The 18,759-nt window shown below is 32.5% G+C and overlaps 1 protein-coding gene and 1 pseudogene across 1 annotated transcript; both read left to right on the forward strand.

Moving 5' to 3' along the window:
* The first annotated feature begins 2,879 nt into the window (after positions 1-2,879).
* LOC143602423 (protein disulfide-isomerase-like) lies at positions 2,880-10,645 on the forward strand (annotated as a pseudogene).
* A 1,157-nt stretch (positions 10,646-11,802) lies between these two features.
* Positions 11,803-17,653, forward strand: LOC143602426 (protein disulfide-isomerase-like). The gene is made up of 10 exons (XM_077079534.1): positions 11,803-12,032; positions 12,667-12,697; positions 12,804-13,091; positions 13,648-13,836; positions 14,421-14,546; positions 15,063-15,200; positions 15,282-15,401; positions 16,336-16,453; positions 16,523-16,635; positions 17,373-17,653. Exons 1-10 carry the CDS (start codon positions 11,848-11,850, stop codon positions 17,586-17,588), a joined length of 1,524 nt encoding a protein of 507 aa, XP_076935649.1. The 5' UTR covers positions 11,803-11,847; the 3' UTR covers positions 17,589-17,653.
* The last annotated feature ends 1,106 nt before the right edge of the window (positions 17,654-18,759 follow it).

Raw genomic sequence — 18,759 nt, forward strand, 5'->3', positions numbered from 1 at the left:
CGTCTTTTTTGTTTTCAGTTTAATAAATGTATTTGTTTTATTACCCGTCTTGTAACCGGATCTTATTTATTACGTCAAAGTATTATTATGTCACACGATTTTGTCTTTATTATGTTTTACGCGTTAACATTTTCACATATCGTTTGAATATCAATTATATAACTTCAGTTTAATCAGTTACTGAACCCAACCCAAACAACAAGGACTATATTGCAAAATAACCAAAATCTTTTTTCCTCCTTTCTTCCTCTTCCCGTCGATCTCGCACCCCCCCCCCCCCCTGATCAGTTTTACTTCGATTAAGCCGGATATCAAGCTAATTAAACTACTCCGTAACCTACGCGAATCATAATCAACATTAACAACAAGAAATGGCTACTTAATTAAGTTCTAATCAACCAAAAATCGCGATTATGGCTGCGGATCAGTTTTGATCTCATTAGCCTATAAATACGAGACCAAAATTCAATTAACAAACACCACATCATCGTCTCACTATCACGAAACTAGACCCCATCCTAATTGCTTTGTTGAATCAGTTCTTGTACTAGTTGATGATCCATCCTTAATCATTCCATGTAATTGTAATATGCATATGGGTCGCGATTCCATTCTCTACAAAACCCCTCTGTCAATTTTGACTGAGAGGGTGTAAGATCCAATTGAAATTTCTAGGGTTTATATAATTTGGGGGCTTGTTTACATATCTGGTTATATGTATTTGTTTCTTTTTGTGTTAACAAGTTAGACACTGGCACAGATGGCCAGTGCATACCACCTTAAACACGAGACCCGGCCAGGGGCGCAGGTTCGACCATCCCCTGGTCTGGTTTTTGTTTTATATTTTTTTATTATCATTATTTGGTTTTAATTAATATAAAAACTATATGTAGATTTAAAACTATATTGTTATACTCGTTTAAGCAAACCAAACCCTGATAAACTTCTAAAATAAAATTTCAAATTCATATATGTAAATATATAAACATGTATAATCTTTTATATCTATATATATTTATTTTTACCTAAACAACAACAACAACAATAATAATAATAATAATAAATGTGTTTCTTATCCTTTTAAATGGAACTTCGTTAAACTAGCACCTAAAACGTCTTCATAGATAAGACGGTATTTATATTGTAAATGTTTTTCTTTAATAAACAAATATAACACTTCGTTAAAATTAATAGAAATTGATGACACCTTTATCAAAAATCTATAAAACATAACTAATACGTTAACGACCCCAAATCCGTTGCAAACCCATCTCTATGTGTCTTGTTCATTTAGTTCGTTAAGTAATTATTTCTTTTACGCTTAAATAATTAGGACAAATTGTCGGGAATTATCGCGGGACCAACTAGCTTGCTCTAACCTTTACCGTCTTCTCGTACCTTATTCCTTATTCTAGGTGAGTTCTTCATAACCCTATTTTAACGTTTTATAATATTTTGGGGGTAGCACGTTACAAGTTTTTCTTTCGTTATTTATGTGATTGTTCACAAACCGATTCACTTACGTCGTACATGTTAATATTATTCGTGCATATTGTTTATGATTATACGTGAACTTGCTTGCAATGTGTTTATTGTTTTTATGGTGGAAGTTACGCAAACGCATACACATAGTGGGAGGGTCCGACGGGACGTACCCGCGCTGTCTAACGTTATGACCTCGGTTGTTTACGTAAGGTGGTTCTCATTTCCCCGACTTCAACGGCTTCGGCTAAATGAACAGGAGGACGACATTACTTGCTTTCATTTACTTTACGCTTGAATAATTATTGCATTACGATTGTTGAGTCGCAAGTTTCCTATATATATGTATACACAAAAACTTATGAAAACTCACCAACTTAATTGTTGACAAAATATATTATTTTCAACGTGTTACAGGTTGAACCGATGGTGTGCTAAGGACGAAGTTCATTAGTTTGCCTTAGGATAATTGAAATAAAGAATTTGTTTACTTTTCGATGAAGTGTTATCTATTGTTTTTATTTATGAACAATATGTGTACTTTTGATGATATGAAATGCATTAAATATAATTATTTTCGCTTTAATAGCGTTACGAGCTTTGAATGATCTGTACGTTACACCCGGGCGTATTTCGCTTAAAGCCGGGGTGTTACATATCCCGTGTTCGTTTATTTATTCGTTCGCTTGATATGATTGTTTGATCCGTTTGGGCCAACAGTTTTTCTATAACTTTTTTTCTATGTCTAATTGGTATCTATATACATGTTTTACTGGGTTATGCATCACCGTTGTAGGTCCTGACAAATTGGTTGGAAGGAACATTGTCAAATATGATTGATCCCAGAATTGATGTCCATTCAATCTTGATAACAAAATTCGTGGAGATTGGGTTGTTGTGCGTTCAATCAAATCAATCGTTTAGGCCAACAATGGATGAAGTTGTTGGCATGTTGCTTGGCACCTCGTCGTCCCTATCTTTCCATGTGTCAAAAATGCGAGCAAGGATTGTTGGATCATCTAATTATGATTTAACCTAAGTATTATGTAAATAGTATTAACTTTGTATTGCTACTTTTAATTACCCTGAGTTTCGTAATCTATCGATCCATCAGATTGGCAACCTCTTTTTGTAGCTTAGGAGCATAACCCGCTGTCTGTATGACTTACCGGATCACATTTTAACACTAATACAATTATAAAAACAATTGGCTTAACAGATATTTTAAAAAGTTTTGTTACTTTGTATTAAATTAAAGAAGTATCAAACGACACCTGGTATTTAAAGTCTAAAATACTTGTTTTTATATTCTTAATATGCATTAATCATTTGACTGATTTGAATACAAAAAGGTCAACCTGAGGGAAATGGACAGATGCAGCAATCCAACAACAACAATGGCGCTGAGAATTTCAATTTGTCACAAGAGTCAACTCGTCTTCAGTGCTATAACGATCCTAAGTTTGTTAACATCATCAGTTTCTTCCAATATTAATGTTGGTACAACAAACCGCGTGTTGGCTTTGGATCACCATAATTTCTCCCAAGCTGCTTCGGATCATGACTTCCTCGTCGTTCAGTTTTACGCTCCATGGTCAGTTAACCATTTAATTTGAACTGCAAACCTTTAGTTGATGTTGTTTTGTTGTTAGATCTGTAGTCATTTTCAATACAATGAGAAGCCCATGTGAATTTGGATTTGGAAGTTGACTAAGTCAACCTTAAAAGTCAAAGTTTAGCTAATTGTTGTTATACCAAAAGCATACAATGCAAGGATCAGAGAACTAGGAATGTGTAACGTTGATCTGTTTGGTTTTCAGTTTACTTGATTTGAAGATTAATTCGGTCTAAACCGAAAAGGTGAAAACAGAATTCAGTTTGAAGATTTTGCCCAATCTTATTTATTTATTTTATATACATTTTTTCTTTTTATCATTAGCTATTATCGGATTGGGTTGGACTAAATAATAACCATTACTGGTATTTGTTTAGTTAGTTTGAACCAAATTCAAAACTTTGGAATCGGAAACCGAAACCCAATTCGGTTTCTGTTTAAAACTGAACCAAATACGCAATTATTAGTCTCGGTTTGATTTTTGTTACTCGGTTTGAATCAAATTCAAATTTTATGAGCTGAAAACGGAAACTTAATTCAGTTTCAGTTTAGTACAAAACCAAAAACCAAACATGTGGTTTGATTAGAATTTAAAAACTTTCGGCTTGGTTCAGGTTAATCGGCCTGAAACCGAATAACAAAAACCACATGGTTACCCTCTTTGGAAATGAATTGAAAACATCTGTTTATTTCAACACCATCGTGACTTATAGCTCGTGTTATTATTCTGTCCAAAACTGATTAACCCGAACCGAAACAGGAACGAACTAAAAATTGTGTTTGTTTCAGTGAGAAGATGCATAGACTAATGTGCGAATACGTTGACAAACTTGCCCCAGAGGTAATTCCTATTTACCTCAATTAGAAAAACAAACATATTTTTATTTTATATATTTGACATTAACAAGTTTACAACGAGTAGTTCGAAAAGGCTGCATCGTTGCTGAGTGATCATGACCCTCCAATAGTTCTAGCAAAAATTGATGGTAGTGGGGACGATAATAAAGAACTTGCAGAGCAGTTCGAGGTAACGGGCTACTCGACTATTGTGGTCTTAAAAAACTGGGTAACCGGGTTCAATTACTATGCGGGTCCTAGAGAGGCTGACGGTATGGCGACAACTCTCAAACGACTAATACGTCCCCCGTCAACAGAAATAAAAAATTTTACGCGTGCTATGAGTCTCATTGGTGAGAACAAGATTACGGTTGTAAGTGCTCTTAATCTTATTTTAAATCATCATGATTACATGTTGGCTAGAACCCGACCCAAAACATTTTTTGCTTATAACATTTTGTCGTTGTAAGAGAATAATATCGTGAATTCACTCATTTTTGGTTTTTATCTTTCTAATTTTCTTGGGTAATAAAATTGTATACAAATTAAAATAGAAAGAAATTTATATGGGTACTTGTTTGAGGCCCGTGTATTACACGGATAATTGATGAAAATTTTAAACTTTAACCGTTAAGTGAAATACAGCCAATAAAATGATCATATATTGTTAACACAATTACAATTTACATTAAAATTACAAAAATTGCATCATTAAGATTACACAAATATGTTACAAATAAGTAACACCTTCAGTATACACTACATTTGTGATTGTATTGATTGGTATATATTTATCAAAAATCAAAATATTTAGTTCATATATGTTTGTAACTATTGATAAAGTAACATATATGTCTACTTATAACTCTTCTGTGTGACAAAAAAGGTTCTTCAAACGCATACCAACCCTAGATAAATGATAATGTATCCATAAAACTAACAAAAAAAAATATATTTATGCACATAAAATATCATACTTTTTAATCAATTAATATGATGTCATTAGAGATCATTTGCTCATGTTTATAAAAAAACATGATTATCCCAAAAACCAGATTACGTGAACGTTGTTGATATAATCATCCTTAGAATCTTTAGAGCTTTATGATAAATTTGTTGGCATTAATATTCTATGTATGAAAAATTTTTAATTGATTTAATATTTTACAATTAACAATTGTATAATCAAGCAACATATAAAACCGAAAAACTAAAACAAAATTATTTGTTTCATTTAATATGAAATGTAATTGTCAAGAAAATGACAAAAACATACAAACTTTAAAACATGTTCAAATAACAGAGAGTTAGCAGAATATTAGAAGATTTAAAGTTAAATAAAGTGAAGGTAATTATTCTTATTTACAATAGTTGAAAGTATTATATTAGAAATGCATAAAGCTTAAATTTGAATACTAATCATGTGTTATTAGTTAATATTATATGAAGTTGTTGGAATATTTAATTAATCGATATATGTATATATTAACAACTTATAGAAAGAAAAAAAAAGAAGCAAAGATTTCGGATTTTATGGAAGCATGGTAAATGACTTTTAACTGCATTAACTATTTTTTTAAATTAATATGAAAATTGAATATTCCTTAAAATGTAATGAGGAGCATGATTAAGTTACAAATAATAAAAACTAAAAATAAAAATAAAAATATTTCTATTAAGTTACATTATTATAAGTGTGAATCTTAATGATTTTTTATAGCATATTTTAATAATAAATGTTATGACTGTTATTTTTTTAATTCTATATTTAGCTTTATTATTTTTAATATAAATCATAATAAACACTTTAATTATGTACTAACCAACATGTAACACTAACGTAAACCCAATTCGTTGTATTTGTATAAAAATAAAATTAATAAGTTAATATAATATTGAAATTATGTAAATAACTAATGAAAACGATATTCTATGTTTCAATATCCTAAATTATTTTGGAAAGCGAAAAAAGTGGAATAGAATTGAAACAGATTTTTCGGTTTAAAATTTTGAATGTTTTTAAATAGGTAATTTGTCTTATAAGACATATTAAATTAACTATGTTTAAATGTGTAAAAAAGTATAAATCAAGTCATAAAATATATGTTTGTGAAGCATTTTGTTCCTAGTTATAGAAGAAAATATTGATCTTCTTATTGCTTAAACATTTTATACTACACAAAAAAGTCATATAAATAAATGATTAATTTCATACGTACCCCTACAAAATCGCAGATAGTTCATATAGTAAATCTTTATACATATGGATTATATTTATAATATTTCAACTTTAATGATTTAATGCTAAACACTAAGATATATATATATATATATATATATATATATAATAGGTATTCTTCATGTTTGCAATATTTATACAAAATGTTTAAAGAAAATTAAGAAAATACACATTTTCTTGAGTTCAAATACATATGAGAAAATTATTAAATCCAAATTTCAAACCAATCTTATATAAAAAATCAGTAGTTTACCATACAAATCCAAATTCTTCGACAACGATGCACCTTTATTTTCTTTATTTGCAATTACCCGTGACTTTAAAATTTTATTCTTACATACCTGCGATTTCAATTTTTTAAATTTTCTTATTTCACCATTAGTGTTAGTAAATGAGTTGTTTAAGATCTACATTTAATAAAAATATTGAATTCTTGTATTGAAATGGTTTAAAAGATAATGACCATATATTAAAATTGGTTGAAAAAAATGTAAGAAGGGCTATAAGATTGACAAGTGACAAAATTGGTAGTCTTTTATTAGAGTAGATAGATTCTAGCTGGTAACTTATAACAAATTAATGGGTGCACTCCGTAATTTAGAGGTGAACATTATAACCAAATTAATTGAAATGTGGTCCATTAACCGATTTAACCAAACCGATGGTTGGTTAAGCCATAAATTATTATATGAAAATCATGTTCGGTGTTAGTTTTGGTGTGTGGCATATCGAATTTACCGACCGAGCTGATTATATACATAGCTATTCAAAATATGTGAAATATCAATTTAGGTCTGTTGAAGTATAAAAGGATCATTCCAATATCAGTTTAAATATCACTATTAGCTTGACTGTACGAGTAACTACTCGACGAGCATGGCGTCAGGTATGTGACATGATTTTACAATTGGCCGGGTTTGAGATTGCCTTAGATAACCAATTAGGGATGAACAATTATTTTTAGTACTATCTCATCCCTATTACCATTATTTGTCCCCAATAGGTCCCATTGTCATCCATAGGTAAATGTTGTGTTGACCCGTCACCCAACCTGACCTGTCTTTTTGCGCTGTTTAATATGGTGAAATGTTTTGTGAGAAGGAAATTGATATTTGATGATATTTATATATAGGTTGGAATGTTTCCTATATATTATGGGGGGGCGTTTGAGAACTTTACGTTCGTAGTTAACGAACTAATGTTTGAGTTATGGGACTATGATTTTTTTCACACTATGGATGCCGGCAGTCTCCTTCCTCGGGGTGACGAGTTATATATAACAACGCCATCACTTAGGTTATTCAAACCATATGATGAACTCTTTGATGAGTCCGAGGTACCGCCACACCATTAAATCCCCAGACCCTGCTAACAGTTTTGCTATTGATGTGATTTTTACTAGGTTTGATTAATTGATTTACAGAATTTTCAGGTTCGTGACATGAAAGAATTTATTATAGAATCTAGCATTCCTCTTGTTGCCAAGAGGAACACGCCTGATAAGATTATGACATGGCTTTCTCAACTTTCTGCCGAACAGGTTAATTTTTGCTTAATTTTAACAAATAGTTTATGTATTTATTTATTGCTTTCAAATGTATGAAATAATATATAATTATTGATTTTTGTTTAGGTGACATTATATGTAGATTTCGACCGCAAGGATTTTAAAAGTTCAACTTCAATTTGCAAAATGTTGCTGCTCTATATAAAGGCAAAGGACTATGGTTTTATTTGGCTGATCCTAGGATAGATCATCAAGATGTCTTCAAGGTTAGTTTTATTCTTACTAGCTACAATATTAGCTGATCATTCATGCAATTATCCTAGGATAGATCATGAAGATGTCTTATGCGAATCTTGGATAAGAACATCCACGCGCGCACAATTTTTTGGTCAAAAAACGGGTGCATTTACATTACGTATAAAAATTTCCGGATGAAAAAAAGGTAAATTTACATTACTACGCAAAAAAGAGGGCTGGGCTACCTCTCTGGTCTTATGACAACATACATGACGTATGATATATCAAAAGAGGTCATTCAGCCCGTATAGTGTGACATAAAGATAGGTTGTTTGCATCAAACCTAGTATGGTAATTTTAAAATTAATCGCATGGTTGGTTTCATTTGGGTGAAGTACAGTATGATGGCCTGAGATTGGATCAACTAGCTGTCATTTTCATATACAACAACTATGGTTCAAGGTACATGAAATCAAATCTAAAGCCTGAAGATATTTTACCTTGGATAAATCAATATAAGGTAATGCATGTCCTACTCCTTATATGTTACTCCCTCTGGGCTCTGGCCATATGTCTTTAAATATTACATCACCCAGTGGCGGAGCTACTACTTGGCCACCGGGTTCGTCCAAACCCGGTCTATTTTTGGTTTTATATATAGCCTATAGTGTCGAATTAACGAGCGAACCCATTCTTTTTTAACGAGCGAACCCGTTTGAAAAAAAGTGAAAGATAAAGAAAAAAAAATATATTTGCTATGTTTAGAATTTGCAGGGTGCTGTGAAAAGGAAGAAGTTCTGCTGGTCCTTCATAAATCTTTATTTAGTGTTATTTGTGTTTTGGGTCATTTTTAAGCCCAACATTAAAAAAAAAGCCTTTCTACACATCTTCTGTGTATATTTATTTTGTTGAGTGCAAAATAATTTATATTTGCTTTATTATTTTCATTTTAATTCAATGACCGAGCAAACTACACTTCAAAAAACTTAGAATCTTTTATTTTAACTTTTCATATTTTTCATGATGCAAAAATCAAAATATTATTCAATAATGAATTCTAAAAAAATAATTTTGACCCCCGATTAAAATTGGTTCAACCACTAATATGTAAATGTTAATTTAAGTATTAGTCGAGTAGGGTTGAGTAATATTAGTTATGTTTAGTAAAGTACCTTTAAATCCAAAAGTCCAAGTCTTACATATATTTTTGGCCCCTAAGTTCCGCCACTATGTCCTCCCAACTTTCTTTAATTTTGATTTTCAAATAACTAAATCCTATGAGTGAAAAACCAAGGATAGTCTTGTTTGATAGGTGACAATTATATGAATAATGCTTGCATTTATTATATTGAGTTCTTTTTTAAAGTCGTGATTTAAAATGTTATTAATCGTTCTCAAAACATGAAAATTCGTAGGGAACAATTATAATATGCAAGATCGTTTTTTATTAAAAATAACTTTGTATTTTATTTATTATTGACATTGAACTTTTGTTATGATAGTGATATTGTATTTTATTTATCCGACCTGACCTAATCGGGACCGAAAACTTTGACGCCGGAAAAAATTCTCCCGAACCCATAGGGAAAATTTCCTGGCTCCGCCACTGACATCACCAGCTATTTTCGTTAATGATATTAAATAACATGTACTGTGTCTAGGACGGAAAGCTAAAGCCATATTTAAGGTCACAACCGATTCCTGAAACCAACAACGAGCATTTAAAGGTGGTCGTTGCCGATAGCCTTCAAGACATGATTTTGAACTCACAAAAGAATGGTTTGTGTTTGGTTTTTTGTGAAACATTATTATTAAATTGTGCATGATTCATATGTGAACTGAACACCAAAGATTCAATATTTTATGTTGTTTTTCCAGGTTTTTAGTTTTTTATGTTTTTTAATGCAGTGTTGCTTGATATTGATATACCATCTTGTGGGCGGTTCAGAGATTTTGCTCCATTCATACCTGAGGTTGCTGTTTTCTTTGTAGATGATGATGATGTCATGGTGGCGCGTTTGGTAAGTTTCTAGTCCTTTTTATCAATTAGTATTATTATTTTTTATTTTTTATCTTGGACAAGATGGTCTAAATCATTGAGACTTTCTTAGTATCACTGAAAACAAGCCGACCTAAGCCGGAGCTTGGCTCGTTTATCTTAAGAGAGCTTAAGCTAAGCTCGAATTCGGCTCTTAATTTAAGAGCTTTATTATCAAAGCTTAAGCTTAACTTGTATTAAATAAAATTATATAAATAAATAAGCTCATGAGCCTACTCAAACTTGGTATGTAAAGTTCGAGCTCATTGGTTAAAAGAGCTTTAATATAAGCTCGAGCTTGTTTGAACTCGTTCGGTTCAATATTTTATCGATCTGATTTTGAGTTGATCACAAGTGGCTCGGCTCTTTTAGCCCCAACTATAACCTAAAACACTTTGGTAGCTCTTTTTTTTCCCTTTTTTTTAAGAGAAGCATCAATTTTCTTTATGCGTTCATGTTTTAACTTCTCTTCATTTTATAACTCAAATCTAGGATGGAACAACAAATGGCATCCCCAAGGACATGTTTGATATTAGTGATTGCGACACACTCTACTTTAAATCTGCGAACGACACATTAATATCATATGACGGCGATGCGACAAATGAGGACATAATCACATTCATTGTTAACAATCGTTCAGAATATGTTATGCAGCAATTAGCCGAATCAGTCACACTTGATGGATGAACTTTGTTGTTTTCAGAGTTAACTATTCACCTAACTTGTGTGTGTAATCTATATAACATAATTTCTTTTTAAACAAAAACTAACACGTACGAATATAATAAATATGGACAAAAGTTGGGTTTTAAAACACAAATTATAGCTTCACATACATCCAAAATAACAAAGATTTTAATCAAAACCATGAAAAATCGAAAACAAATGCACTCTTGCTTAAGAAACACACAATCTCTCAGACAAACCTACATTTCATCATCACTGAGTTATCATGGCTAAGAAGGCTCAGATAACTCCAAAAGTATCATCATAACCTTGAGCATACAAAACTTATCATCATCAACATTGAGAGATGACAACCAACGAACATAAATGAATATGAACATGTTCATTTCTTGAATAAACGGACATGAAAACAAAATATGTGTTTTGTGTTCGTTCAGCTCGTTTACAAGCCTAACCGTCGCCTATAATCATCCACGGCAACCATGGGGTCATTGAGAAAGGAATGGATGAAGAGTCGCAGATCCACTGCTACCTATAATCATCCATGGCAGCAATGGGGTTGTTGGAAAAGGAACAAACATATGCCAGAGAGATGTTGATGTTTAGAGAGAAAGCATTTTAAGATGAGAAAGAGAATTAAGATAAAGTGATATGACACATAAAAAAAGAGTGTGGAGTTAGCAGGCAGGGTAAAAAATGTGACCATTTTACAATACGCTAACGTGAACACAATTTTATACATATAAGGCTTGTACTCTGTTAAAAACACTGATTAAAAAATGTGACCATTTAACAATGCGTCAAAATGAACACACATTATAATGTGTGATGAGAAACTTCACAATTAATATTTACATAATTGATTATTAAAGATTGAATTTAATTTTAGTTGATTTTGGATTCAATTTATGGACTAGATCCACCACCTATATCTAGCAATAGCATATCATTTACTTGTCAAAGAAGACTATTGCTATTTTTATTATTTTATCTCCCCATCTAGAATATCTTGATGTCATACAATCCAAAACGACGACGTACAGTGCAATTCCACAATTTCATTTTCCACCAAACACCAGGTATTTATTCCCACTGAATTCTACGCTTATTGTTTTGTCTTGGTCTCCTCTTGCTCACATGCGATATCAGATACAAACTCGTGACTTGTAGAGAGAGAAAGCTAAGCTTCACAAGTCACAACAATGGCGTCTTCTCCTAGGGCTTCAACTCTACTCATCTTCTTATTCGTTATCGTCTCATCAATTGCTTCGTTCTCGTCAGCTACTGAGGCGGCCGAGAAGGAACACGTGCTGACTCTCGATCACTCCAATTTCTCAGAAGTTGTGTCCAAACACAAATTCATCGTCGTTGAGTTCTTTGCTCCTTGGTATGAAACTATATGCTCTCGATTTGTTATTCATTTGTGTAGATTTGATTAAGTTATGAGTTAAAAGTCAAGACCTAATTGTTGTTGTATGCTACTATTGACTTGTAGAAAGTGTTTGATTGATGATGTTAATTTGAAGTTTGAATTACTTCGTTTGTGTTAATAACTTGCATGTGTGTGTGTGTTTAGATACAGATCTAGCTTTGTGATTGTTATTTAGAGATGAATTGGTAAGGAAATTGGGGAGGTTTTAGATCCACGTGCGATTTAGGATATTTTTGATGAAGTGATGTTTGATTATATTCTGTTGAATTTAGTAAGTAGTTTTTTTGTTGGACTCATCTGGATCTGGATTTAAAATAATTCATAGAATTAATTGAGAATTGATTGTTTTAAAGGTGTACAGTTGAGTATTTCAAGCACTATTCTTTAGAAGTTGTTTTCTGATTGTATGATTTGTGTGGTTAAGTGTTTCATACTTTTTAGAAGAGAATCAGTTTCTCTATTCTTTTAAGGTATTATTGGATTACACATTTTTTAACTTTATGCGTGTAGAATTTGCTTTGTTTACAAGTTGTTAATGAAATATAATTCATTGCTAACATATGCAATTGTATCCTGCTTTTTTTGACAGGTGCGGTCACTGTAAGAATCTTGCTCCAGAGGTATCTATCTTGTTTCCTGGATGGTCAACTTAGGAAGATAATTTGTCTTCTTTGAAGTAAATTATATCTAAAAGTAGCATTTTTCACTTGTTTTCTTTTTGTGCAGTATGAAAAGGCGGCATCAGTGTTATCAAGCCATGATCCTCCGGTTGCTTTAGCAAAGGTTGATGCCAATGCTGAAGAAAACAAACCACTTGCAGAACAATTTGAGATTCAAGGTTTCCCCACAATCAAGATCTTGAAGAATGGAGGAGAACTTGTTCAAGACTACAAAGGCCATCGTGAGGCTGATGGTATAGTTGAATACTTGAAGAAACAAGTGGGTCCTGCATCGTTTGAAATCAAAACTGCAGAAGATGCAGGTAGCCTTATTGATGAGAAGAAAGTCTTTGTGGTAAGCTTTTTTAATCTGTCTTTTCCCTGCTAACTTTCTTCCTGTTCGTTCATTTAATTTTAACCAAACAAACGATCGAACACGGACATTTAAACAAACATTTTTTTTGTTTGTGTTCGTTCATTTAGAAGTTCATTTAGAAAATGAATGTATTTGTGTTCGTTTGTTAATTGTATAAGTGAACGGTTCATGAACATAAACGAATGAGAATAACTAAACATAGATGATAAATGAACATAACTAAGCGAGGCTAAAGATAAACGTGAACATTGATATGCTGTGCCTAAAATATTAATGAAACTAGACGAGTCTAAATTGTAATCAGTGATACTTTTATTTGTGAGGGGCTCTTATTTTTAACGAGTATATAAGCGAACAAATGAGACATGTGTTCATGTTCATCCATTTGACTTAAGAAAAAAACTTTGTTAATGCTCATTCGTTATTGAATAAATGAACTTCCATTGAACAATCCACAAACGGTTCAGTGAACTTTCGGTTCGTTTACATGCCTACTTGTTACTCCTGACTTAAAGGATTTGATTTACCATTGCAGGTAGGAATTTTCCCCACATTATCAGGTGAAGAGTTTGAGAATTTCACCATTTTAGCCGACAAGCTGCGTTCGGACTACGACTTTGGTCACACTACAAAAGCCGAACTCCTTCCCCGTGGGGAATCATCAGTGACCACCCCAACCGTTAGATTACTGAAGCCGTTTGATGAACTGGTTGTCGATTTCCAGGTACCACCACACTTAGTGCTGTAAACGTGCTGAGCCAGGTTGGGCTCGAACTTGAACTTGAACTTAAACGAGCTGGCTCAACTGGGCTCGTAAAAGCTCGAGCCAGCTCGTGGCTCTCTACTTTTTATATTTAAATATATTAGGTATATGAAAAACAAAAAAAAAGGCTATTTTTTTACGCGCATAATACAAAAAATTTATAAACTATCTATTTATAACATTATATGTATTATATTTGTTCTTATTTATTTCTTTTTGTGCTTTTAAAAATCGGGATCCAGATTCAAATTATCATATGGTTATTTTGTTTTTTATTTCAATAGTTTTATTTATTATTATTATATATATCAAAGTTTGGAGTTTAATTTATACAAACTGATTAAGTGAGCCAACGAGCCAGTTATCTAGCGAGCCGCAAGCCGAGTCAACCCTGGCTCGGCTCGGGTCGGCTCATTTACAAACTTACTTTTTACAATTGAACTTCGAGTGGGCCATGAGCTTTTTGAACAGTCCTAGCCACACGCATAAAGAATTTGATAACATGTTTACTTGTCATTGATTAACGCCTTGTTTGTTAATTTCAGAAATTTGATGTTGATGCTTTGGAGAAATTCATAGTAGACTCTAGCATTCCTCTTGTGACACTCTTTGACCAAAGCCCAACCAACCAACCGTTTCTAGTCAAATACTTTGAAAGTCCCAATGCAAAGGTATATATCATATTTACTTATTTTGATGTAGGCTTGTAAATGAACACTAACGCAGTTTTTTTGTTTTTGTTCATTCATTAAGAAAAGGAACATGTTCGTGTTCGTTTATATCCGTTTGCTAAATGTATAAACGAATGGTTCACGAACGTTAACAAATGGACATAAGTGAGCTAAAACCAATTAAAAGTAAATGTGACCAACAATGTGTTGGGCCTAGAAAGTAATTAAAACTAGACTGACTTGTAATCCACCTAAAAAGTTTAAATACATGGTAATGAATGTAAACGTAAGAACTTAAACAAATGTAAACACGCGAACTTAAATGAACGGATGTAAGAGGAAGTTTACGGGCATAAATGGCATGTGGTTATGCTCCTTCATTTAACTAAATGAACAAACTTATTGTTCATGTTCGTTTGTTTATTAAATAAACTAACACTAACAAGCTTCCCACTGCATGGTTCACTGAATGCTTGGTTTGTTTATTATATCAACACTTTGTTCCTCTTTTGGTAGGCTATGCTGTTTTTGGATTTTAGCCATGAACTTATTGATGGCTTTAAATCAAAATACACCGAAGTTGCTGGCTTATACAAAGGAGAGGGATTAAACTTCCTTTTGGGTGATCTTAAAGCTAGTCAAGCTGCATTGCAGGTAATGTAATATTTATTTATTCATTTATTTATGTATTGACTTTGACTCCATCATGAACTTTTTGTCAAACTGGATGTGCAGTATTTTGGGCTTAAAGAGGACCAGTCACCTGTCCTTGTTGTGCAAAACAATAATGGTCTCAAGTTTATTAACTCGAATGTTGAAATTGATCAACTCGCTCCTTGGTTGAAGGACTACGTGGTATGTTTCAACTTCTATTGCTGTTTGAGTGGGTCTGTTTTGGACTCAAACCAAACCAAAAAACCGAAAGTTCGGTTTTCGAGTTTTTGAAAAATGCCTGTTTTTGGTTTTCGGTTTGGATTTTTACCGTTTGGGCTTGAGACTTTTGGGCCGAAAAAGGAAGCTGACCGAAAATAATGGTTTCGGGCTTAAATCTTTTTGTTAATTATTTAATTAATGATTGATTATTATACATTTGGACTCGAACGCCAAAAACCGAAATTTTAGTTTTTGGAAATCATTTGGTTTTCGTTTTTTTTAGTTTGGGTTAAGCTTCGAATTTTCTGGTTTTTCCATTTCGGTTGAGTGGGTTTGGAAATAAAGCTGGCCAAAAAATAATGGTTTTGGGCATAAATTTTTTTGTTAGTTAATTAATAATTAATCATACATTCAGGCTAAAATATATGGATTACACTTTGTTAAAACTCTTATAAAGTAACTAGCATTCAAAATAAATGGAAAATGAAAAATCATTAATCGGTTCGGTTTTAGTTACATGCAAAACCGAAATCGAACCGGAAGTTTGGTTTTTCCCAAAAATAAAAACCAAAACGTCAGTTTTTGTTTGGATTCGGTTATTTCATTTTGTTTTTTTATTTTTAGTTACGGACTGGATTTTTTGTTACCTGCACACCCGTACTTGGTATCTCATTAATCAAGTTAACAATACTAATTATAAGAATATAAGTACATTCATGTATTTATTACTTGATCTGAAACTATTTCCTATTAGAGCTGTCAAAATGACTGGATTCTATAAGCAATTAATGCAGTTGATATTATTAATTAAAACGATTTTATTTTTTAATAAAATGGTTTAGGAGATATTAAGCTTTTAAAGTTTAAACACACTTCAGGCAGGCAATAAAATAAAACTGAAAGGGGACATTTTCAGGATGGAAAAGTAAAACCGTTTGTAAAGTCAGAGCCAATTCCAGAAACCAACGATGAACCGGTGAAGGTGGTGGTTGCTGACAGCCTTAAAGACATGGTTTTGGATTCCAAAAAGAACAGTAAGATTTTGTGTTGATATTTTTTTGTTATATTTAATCTTGTTCTAAGCTTATGGTTTGGACCTGCAGTTCTCCTGGAGTTCTATGCACCGTGGTGTGGCCACTGCAAGAAACTGGCTCCAATCTTGGATGAAGTGGCTGTCTCCTTCGAAAATGATGCTGGTGTTGTGATTGCAAAATTTGTAAGTTCCCCCTTGTTTCTTACTTGGAATATCAGCTAGAGTTGTGTATATATGAGGAGGTGCATTGCAGAACACTAAATTATTGTGAGACCGAAAAGAACAAACCTAAACCGTTTAATTTTTTCTATCAGTGGTTCATATTTTTAAAAACTTTTATTTTTTACATACAAATGGCCGAATTATATACATAAAAAACATTAAAACTAATTTGTTTATATGCCTTTTCTTTTTCACTTTTAAATGTTTACTGACACATGTGGTCTCTACTCTCTATAAACAAAAGGAATTTTGTTTATGAATTCTATTAACATGTTAGAAGAGATAATACACAATCATTTTAACCAGTTTCTTGTATTTAAATTTGAAAAAAAGAAACAATTCATTTTGTTCTTTCCATTCATGCCGAAACTGTGTTTTTTTTTGCGTAGAACCCTTCCTTTACAATTCCAATAATATGTTGAAAACTGAATATATGCATTAATTGCTTTGAATATGATACACAAGATAAAACCGTTGGATTATGTAATCACCTTGATTACCCATTATGCACCGAGTGCAAGTGCAATAGCGCATTATCTGGTTCTCAACATATTATAGGTTTTTGGAACAAACAGCCATATACTTAATATATATTACAAGTAACTTTCATTTGTAGGCAGATTTTGATGAATTTGATGGGTTTCTTTTATAGCTGGTTTGTTTTCTGTTACATAAATTTTTAAACATTTTTGCATCAGGATGGATCGAACAACGACATTACAAGCGACTTATTTGAAGTTCAAGGTTACCCGGCATTATACTTCAAAACTTCAAGTGGTAAGGTGGTTCCATATGAAGGGAACAGGACAAAGGAGGATATCGTCGATTTCATTCAAAAGCACCGTGAGGACGGGGAAGAGACCATCCAAGCAACCACCACTTCCACAACTGAATCAGGCAAAGATGAACTATGAGGAGTTTTCATTTGATATGTACTTTTGTTAAACTATGAGACCTTTTTAAGTTAAAATTTTGGATTTCGTTTAGTAGTGTACCAATAGTCACCACCCCTAACCACCACCATAAACCGGTCACCTACACCATTGCAAACTTTTGGGTGGAATGATGATAAATAAATAAGAATAAAACTAGTTTGTTGGTTTTGTAAAGGGTTTCAAAGCTTAATAAGTATTATCAACTAGAAGACCATCAAGGAGTAATTCACTTTTGGTTAAATTTATTGTCTCGTGTGTTCATTCAGTTTCACGTATGAAGAGCATGGTTCTGTGAAAAGCTGATACAAGCGGGTCACCAGAAGACCCAATGCGCACCCTTACCTGCTGAGAATATCTACAGACCATGTGATACGGATTAGAGAAGATTAACAAGTGTGTAACATGGTAATCTAATAAATAAACGTGGGTGGTTATTGTTTTATCTAAAATTTGTTATCTATTAATAGGATGCTAGTTGATTTCTTTGTTGTTATCCGTTTGGATGTCTATTTATCGTCTTTCGTTTTGTTTACTGGTTAATCAAAAAGTTTTTGTGGAAAGTTTCTCTTCTTGCTTAAGTTCTCTAGAGATTTGGTTCGTCTAGAATGGAATCATATCATCAATCATGCAGGGTGATAGTTGTGCAATAATGACATTTCAAAAAAGCTGGTGTTAATGTGACAATATCGAAAAAATGGAACAAGATTTTCGCTCCGTGAGAATAGATAGGATGTTCATGGATCAACCTCTGTTGATCCTTTTACTACCCCCATTGCTATGGCTGTCCTTATCCTTAACTGTCACATAATATCTTTATAAATTCTAAATAACCCTAGTTTCATCTTCAACCTTACAAATATCCTTACCCTCTTAAATTTTCATCTCATCACCTACTCATTACACACAGTATTTATTAAAACTTTTTTTTTTACTTCGGTCCCACTTTTCACAAGAACCAACACAAACACGTCTTTGTGTAAGGGCACTTTATTTAAGGGCTTCTATAGATGGACACACTTCAATGGTAAGGGCATTCAAAGCATGGCCGGCTGGAGGGTAGCGCCGGTTGGACCGTCAGCCAGGGCACGTAATTTTTAGGGGCCAAAATTTTTTGTATCTATATTTTTATATATACATTTAAAAATATAAA

Source organism: Bidens hawaiensis, unplaced genomic scaffold (assembly GCF_021521415.1).
Source record: "Bidens hawaiensis isolate Kalapana, Puna unplaced genomic scaffold, B.hawaiensis_p1.1 tig00058906_1, whole genome shotgun sequence".
Lineage (NCBI taxonomy): Eukaryota > Viridiplantae > Streptophyta > Magnoliopsida > Asterales > Asteraceae > Bidens > Bidens hawaiensis.

Excerpts from the sequence above, each read along its gene's own strand:
- LOC143602426 (XM_077079534.1), top strand. The coding sequence starts at position 11,848 with ATGGCGTCTTCTCCTAGGGCTTCAACTCTACTCATCTTCTTATTCGTT. Across the intron at positions 13,092-13,647 it reads ATGAGAAGAAAGTCTTTGTG|GTAGGAATTTTCCCCACATT; the intron begins GTAAGCTTTTTT and ends TTACCATTGCAG. Across the intron at positions 14,547-15,062 it reads TTGAAAGTCCCAATGCAAAG|GCTATGCTGTTTTTGGATTT; the intron begins GTATATATCATA and ends CTCTTTTGGTAG.